At 44.0% G+C, this 6,572-nt stretch overlaps 1 protein-coding gene across 1 annotated transcript; it reads left to right on the top strand.

Annotated features, from left to right (window-relative positions):
• The first annotated feature begins 779 nt into the window (after positions 1-779).
• On the top strand, positions 780-2,018 carry LOC119279518 (putative protein phosphatase 2C 24). Its single transcript, XM_037560737.1, has one exon. It carries the CDS (start codon positions 780-782, stop codon positions 2,007-2,009), a length of 1,230 nt encoding a protein of 409 aa, XP_037416634.1. The 3' UTR covers positions 2,010-2,018.
• Positions 2,019-6,572: the final 4,554 nt, after the last annotated feature.

Genomic DNA, 6,572 nt, shown 5'->3' with positions numbered 1-6,572 from the left:
GCGAGAGACGCGGCCGGAATTGTCCTTGCTGCAAGAGCTGGCCGGAAGGAGTACACAGCTGACGCCTTTGCTGCTGAGGTTTACGCCATGGCTGAAGCCGTTTCATTTGCTTCGGATATGGGGATGCTGCGGGTTACTTTTGAGACCGATTCCCAGCTCCTTGCGGAAGCCATGGATGTGCGGACAGTAGACTCTTCTGCTTATTCTGCGATCATTGAAGACACCAAGCTACAGCTCAAGTTATGGTTCTCCCATCATGAAATTATGTTATGTAAACGACAGGCGAATTCTGTAGCAGATGCACTCGCTAAACTTGGTCGGTTATGTGATGTAAACCACTCCTTGCAGTGGGAGTCCGATATACCAGTCAGTGTGGCTGAACATGTCCTAGGTGATTTGCCTAGACACCAGTAATATACAAGCTTTGCTTGACCCTCAAAAAAAAAACGTTTAGATACATCAATTTTAGCGACAAGTAATATGGATCGGAGACGATACTAGTATTGTCCGTCTTTTTCAAAAAAAAAACAAAAAAAGAGAGAGAGAAAAAGTCGATTGTCCGTCTCCAAATAGACCATAGTTTTCTCCGCGGTAGAGTTAAATCCGATTTTGTATCCAACGAGAACTCGAATCCTTTTGGACTTGCTAGTCTGGCCTCTGTCCCGTCTGTCTACATAGCCGCACGACGTTGCACTATACGCGGCCCTCAACAACTTACGAGAGTTTCCCTCATCAAATCGAATAAAAAAGAAGAACTTAGGAGAGAGATCGTGACGAAGATGGAGCTGCTGCACGTCATGGAGGGGAGAGAGGAGATCCAGCAAACCCTGAGCGAGATCGACAGACGAGCCCTCGACGCCCTCCGCTACGCGTTCCGCCTCGGCTACCGATCTCCCTCGTCTTCTCGCGATGACCAAGACATGGACGCCTTCATCGCGTCCGTGCTGCCGCCGCCTGTTTCGGAGGACGGCGATCACGACCGCCACCGCACGGAACTCGACGAGCTACCGCTTGCGCGGGAGGATTGTTTCCGCGACGAGGACGCGTCGACGGCTCTGAAGATGGACTGGGCGTCGTGCTACGTGCCGCACAGCGACCACGACGCGCACTTCGGGGTCGCCGACCCCGGCGTCATCGGCGTGGCGGACGGCGTCAGCGCGTACAGCGCGAAAGGCGTGGACGCGGGCGCCTTCTCTCGGAGCCTCATGGCGAGCGCCTACAAAGACGCGCTGGAGACGGCGCCCAGGGCCATCTGCCCCTACACGGTGCTGCAACGGGCCTACGAGGGCGCGGCCTCGTCGGGCGTGCCAGGGGCGTCCACGGCGGTCCTTCTCTCGCTCGTCGGGGACACCCTCAGGTGGGCCAACGTGGGCGACAGCGGCTTCGCCGTGCTCCGCGGCGGCGCGATCGTGCACCGCTCGCGGCCGCAGCTGGCCCGCTTCAACTGCCCGCTCCAGCTCGCCGCTAAGGGCGCCGACAGTGTCACCAAGGCGGAGGTGGGCGAGACCCCGGTGAGGGGCGGCGACATCGTGGTGGTGGCCACGGACGGGCTGTTCGACAACATGTTCGACGCGGAACTCGAGCGCGTCGTGCGGATAGGCACGGCGCTGGGCTTCTCGCCCAAGAACATGGCGGACATCATTGCCGGCATCGCCTACGAGATGTCGTGGAGCAAGGTCAAGGACTCGCCGTTCAGCGTCGGCTACCGGAAGCATACGGGGAGTCAACGGTGCGGCGGGAAGCAAGATGACATAACCGTCGTCGTCGCCTTCATCGTCTCCACTCAGCTGGAGGGCGTGGGCGTGGGCGTCGACAAGGTTGAAGATGATGCAGCTTCAAATTCTAACTGGATGGATCAAGTCAAGATGAAGAAAAGGGCATACGAACTTAAGAACGTGTCTGGGCCATCTCTCGATGCAAAAAGCGATTCCGTCGACAGTGGAAATCGGCGTACAGTGCAGCGTTCCAATTCCGGGCCGATTTCTAGTGCGAGAGGTAGTTGGTATTGAATTAGCAAATATGCGTGTGCGTTACAATAGAAAAAATATATTACATGCCCTTATGTCAATAAAACATGGCTAAAGTCCCATCATAAATACATATCTTGTATGTCAACACCACGTCACACCGTGTCGCCATTTATACTCCTTCCGACCCTCGTCGATAATGAGAGTGTTCAAACCCTTCTCACCTCTAGTTAATGAACTTATACTACTTAATGTCCAGTAGGTAGTCATGGAGCAGCCAGACTGCTAGCAACAACAACAAAAGCGAAGGGCTAGGCACGCCCATGGGTGCACCCAACAACCACGAACACGCCGCCGGCGAAGGCCGACAAGAGGGTTACACATTATTATAAACGAAAAAACTACAGTTTTACTATTTTTCAGTCATCTGTTTTTGAATTCGCTTCAGGTCGAATTTTGTGACCGTCTGATTCGACGCGGATCTCAGCGCACCGCTGTGCCTCAATTATTCTTATGCCCATGTGCGTGTTGGGCTTCGTTCGGGTCGACGGCCCTGTGGCACAGTTGGCGTTGCATAGCGGAGCAGGTGAGGAGAGGTAGCGCCGTGGCGGAGGCGTTGGAGGAAGGCGCCTCATCGCCGAGCAGCGGCAGGGTCTGGCGGCGAGCAGCGCTGGACGGAGGGAACCTTGCTGCGGGCAGCAGCGGTAGGAAGGAGAGACGATGGTATGGATTGGGGATCAGCGGAACTCTACCGACGGGCTCATCAACTGCTCGTCATGGGGGGCCCTTGAGCTCCCCTGCTCAGCCTGCTACCATTTTTTTGTGGTAGTTCTTCCACTTCACTTGTCATTCAGCCATTACTTATTCAGATTTTTCGTCAGATTATTGTATTATTTCTGTCATTTTTCATTCAGTCATGAGCTCTTCAGTTCAATTAACAATTTCAATGAATCTTCCGTTTAGTTCAGTCTCCAGTTTCAATCATATTCAGTTAAATCACTCGGTCATATTCGGTTTCTTTTGTTCTTCAGTTTCTCAATTAGCTTGCCTTCAGTTTTGTGTACGTGTGTGCTTCGATCAGTGAAGAAATTCATCGCCAGTCTTCTGTAGGTGTGTTTAATTTTGTCCTATGATGGTGTTCAGTCTTTCATTAATCTTTTTTTCATTAGCTTGCCTTCAGTTTAAGGGTTCTCTGTTGCCCACTGTTATTCAGTCTTTTCCTTTTCAGTCAATGTCTTCAGTTGATTCTATCATTAGTCTCTTTTTTTCAGTGTTTCATTTTGAGCCAATTTGTATTCTAGTCCAAATTATTTTAGTCTTGTCCTACGATCTTTTCTGTCTTCTTCTTAGTGGATTGTTGTTCAGTAACCTTGTTTTTCAGTCTTCAGCTCAAGTGTCATTTCCAGGTCAGTTTCTTTAGTTATATATCATTTTAGTCTGTCATTTAGTCCACTATCTCAGTTTTAGTTTCATTGTGTCCAGTATCTCGGTTTTGTCATTAGTAAATTAGTTATTAGTCTTGTTGTGTCCTCTATGTTAGTTAGTTCATCAGTGTATTTAGTTTTCAGATTTTAAGCCTCTTTGTAGTTCTTAGTAAATGTTAGTTCATCAGTGTATTAGTCTTGTTTTTTTTTGCTTTTGTTAGTTTTGAAAAACTATCCCTGTATGTTAGTTCATCAGTGTATAATACATATATCTGTGTGTTGATTCATCAGTTTTTTCTTCTTGTTTCTAGTCATGTTCATCAGTTCCTTTCAGATATTTTGCTCAAATTTATCTTTGTGTATTTTTAAAATTAAACCATATCAGTCTTCTATTTTTTATGTCGAATTGTCGATAAGTTTCATTTCTTTTGTTTTCATCTAGGTGCATTTGTTTATATCTAGAGCTCCCAGATAACATGATTTATGAGAAAAGTTTTCACGGTCCAAACAACACCTAAATTTGTTTCGATTATGAGGCTATGCCTTTATTAAAATTATGGTTCTAAAAGCCAGTGCACACGTGCAACACATTTTTCAGTGTCACGTTAGCGGAAGCTTTTTAATGTGTTCACTTATTAGATCTTCAGTCATTCGATTTTCAGTCTTGACTCGTTCTAGTTCACGTATTAGATTTACATTCTTCTTTTCTCTTCTGCTGTCAGTTTTTTTCAGTTATTGTTGTTGAAATTTCCTCCAATTTTCTTCATTTATTCAAGTATATTTTTTTCTTGATCTTCTTTTACTTAGTTACTCTTAGTTCTAGGCCATACAGAATCTGCTATGCTTAGTCATTCTTAGTTTAAGTAAATCTACATTTATCAACAGTTTTTTATAGTTTCTTTTTACGCATAATTAGTTAACCCTAGTTGTAGTCATATTGGATCTTACATGCTTATTCCTATCTAGTTTTCGGTCAGAGACCAGATGAAAGTAGTTTTCAGACTAGTATTACTACATATAGAAGAAAGGTCAGTCAGCATAGCACTGCAAGTTCGATATATCATGGGATCAGTGCTCCTTTTTCTATGACCTTGTATCATTTAGTTATTATTCAGTTTCTTGGAGTTTAGGCTTGGATTCGCTATACCATGGGTCATGTGCTTAGGTTGTATCAGTGTTATACTGGTCTCTCATACTTTTATGATTTGGATGAATAAGGTAACAATTTCTTTCTTTTGCATCATTGTCCTTGTCCTCTCATACATTTCAGATTTTGATGAACTCCAGGAGATCCTTATATTATTTCTTCAGTGTTTTATCAGTCAGTGAGCTAGAACCTAGTTCTTAGTCAGTTTTAGTCTTTCTTCAGTTTCTATATGTTCCTAGGTGAATTATCAATACTGTTCAGTGTTACATTCGGTGTTTCATTACTTTCTTTCTTCAGATTTGTCCATGCTTTCAGTTTTTTTTCATTGTCTTATATCCCTCACTTGATTCTATTACTTCATTTGCTTTTTTGTACTCGTAGTAATTTTCATTTCCTCATTCTTATTCTTCAATCCTTTCTTTTTCTTTTCTATGATGTACCACTCTTTCAGTCTTTTGCCCTTGTCATTTAATTTTTGCCAGTCTTGTCATTTAGCCATTATTTTCTTATGGTACTGTAGTAAGTTTGAGTGATGCAATTTTGAGTTTTGGTTCGCCTTGTCAATTGTGAGTTTGTGACAGCTGGGTCATTGTCAGTTCCTGATTTTTCTTGCAGGGTGTTACTTAATTATTTAATTGCACGGTTCAGAGTTTGAAGATGTTACTTAGGAACAACCAGAATCGTTCGATGATTCTCTGAAAAAAAAAGAACCGCTTGATATTATAGAAGATAGGTGTCGACCATTGCTGACTTTTGATTGAAAGGGCAGCGGGTTTTTAGGGTACAACATAGTGTGAAGACACACAATACCAGAGAGCAAGGTGCATCAATCTCTGAGAGATCATCAAAGTTCAGTTCGACTACTGTACGACATGTCGCCTTCTGACATCAGCTGAACACCGCTATAACTAAATGCCAGTCTATGGTTGGCTTGGCCAGCTATCCCTGAATAACTGGAGAAGGCAGGTCACTAGTTTGGGTATAATCTAGTTTGAGTACTAAATAGAAGTGTATGTACACAGTAAGGTCTTTGTTCAGGTTCAGAGATACTTGTACTGTTTAGGTTTCAGAGAGATTTGCAAAGCATTAACTGAATTTAGGATTCTTGTGTCCACGGCCAAGGTCCTATTAGGACAAAAGGCCAAGGTCACTAGTTTATTTTTTTACATCTTTCTTTCAGTGTTATAATCAGTCATCTTTCTCTCTATCATTGGTAATTCAGCTTTCAGATTCATTTATGTTTTATCTTCTTCTTTTTTGCACTTTATTAGCCTCATGATTAGTCATCTCAGTCTTGCATTGTTCTTCAGTCACGTTCAGTATTATTCAGTGAAAAGAGGTAACTGATATTCATGTTCAGCATTGTTATTTATAGTGTTTTAGCTTTTGAGAGTTTTCATTTTTTCTCTGCATGTTTCGAAATGCATGGATGACGAACCGCACCAAGCAGTCTGATCATCCTTGCCCGTCCCCCTCTTCTGGAAAGTAGTATGCGCAGCCATTTTGTTTTTGAACAAGCAAATAAACATGCATGCGTTCCTCAAATAAAAAACATGCATGCAGGGGCAGATGGGTCTTCGGTGGTGCGGGGCTTTTTTGGGGTGTTTGGCTTGGTGTGTTCTGATGTGGGCTAACGGGTTTGGAGTCAAGCCAGGAAGGGGAATTCGACTTAGACCGGGGATGAAAACAGTCGAATTTCCCCGAGCTGGGACAGAAACCCAAAATCAACTCAAGACACGTGGCAATAAAGGATAGGACAAAAATTCGACCTAACCCCAAATAAAAATCAGACGACTTGAGAATAGACAGTCCCAAAAACTAAAGCTCATACGTGTGGCGTTTTGCACATCGCCCACACGCTTCTGTCACCACTCATTTTGCCACGTATGAACAGATAACATCAGCATGAATCTTTTTGGTTTTTGGCTTAAAAATATTTTATCTTCTAATTAAAAAATCGAATTAAAAATCTGTTTTCACCATTAAATACGTCTTGATGAGATCTTCAAAACTAGACCCCATGTTGATATGTTT

This window comes from Triticum dicoccoides, chromosome 3B (genome assembly GCF_002162155.2).
Source record: "Triticum dicoccoides isolate Atlit2015 ecotype Zavitan chromosome 3B, WEW_v2.0, whole genome shotgun sequence".
NCBI classification, from domain to species: domain Eukaryota; kingdom Viridiplantae; phylum Streptophyta; class Magnoliopsida; order Poales; family Poaceae; genus Triticum; species Triticum dicoccoides.
The sequence above is the reverse complement of the archived record's forward strand: the minus strand, read 5'-3'. Positions and strand labels throughout refer to the sequence as shown.

Excerpts from the sequence above, each read along its gene's own strand:
- LOC119279518 (XM_037560737.1), top strand. The coding sequence starts at position 780 with ATGGAGCTGCTGCACGTCATGGAGGGGAGAGAGGAGATCCAGCAAACC.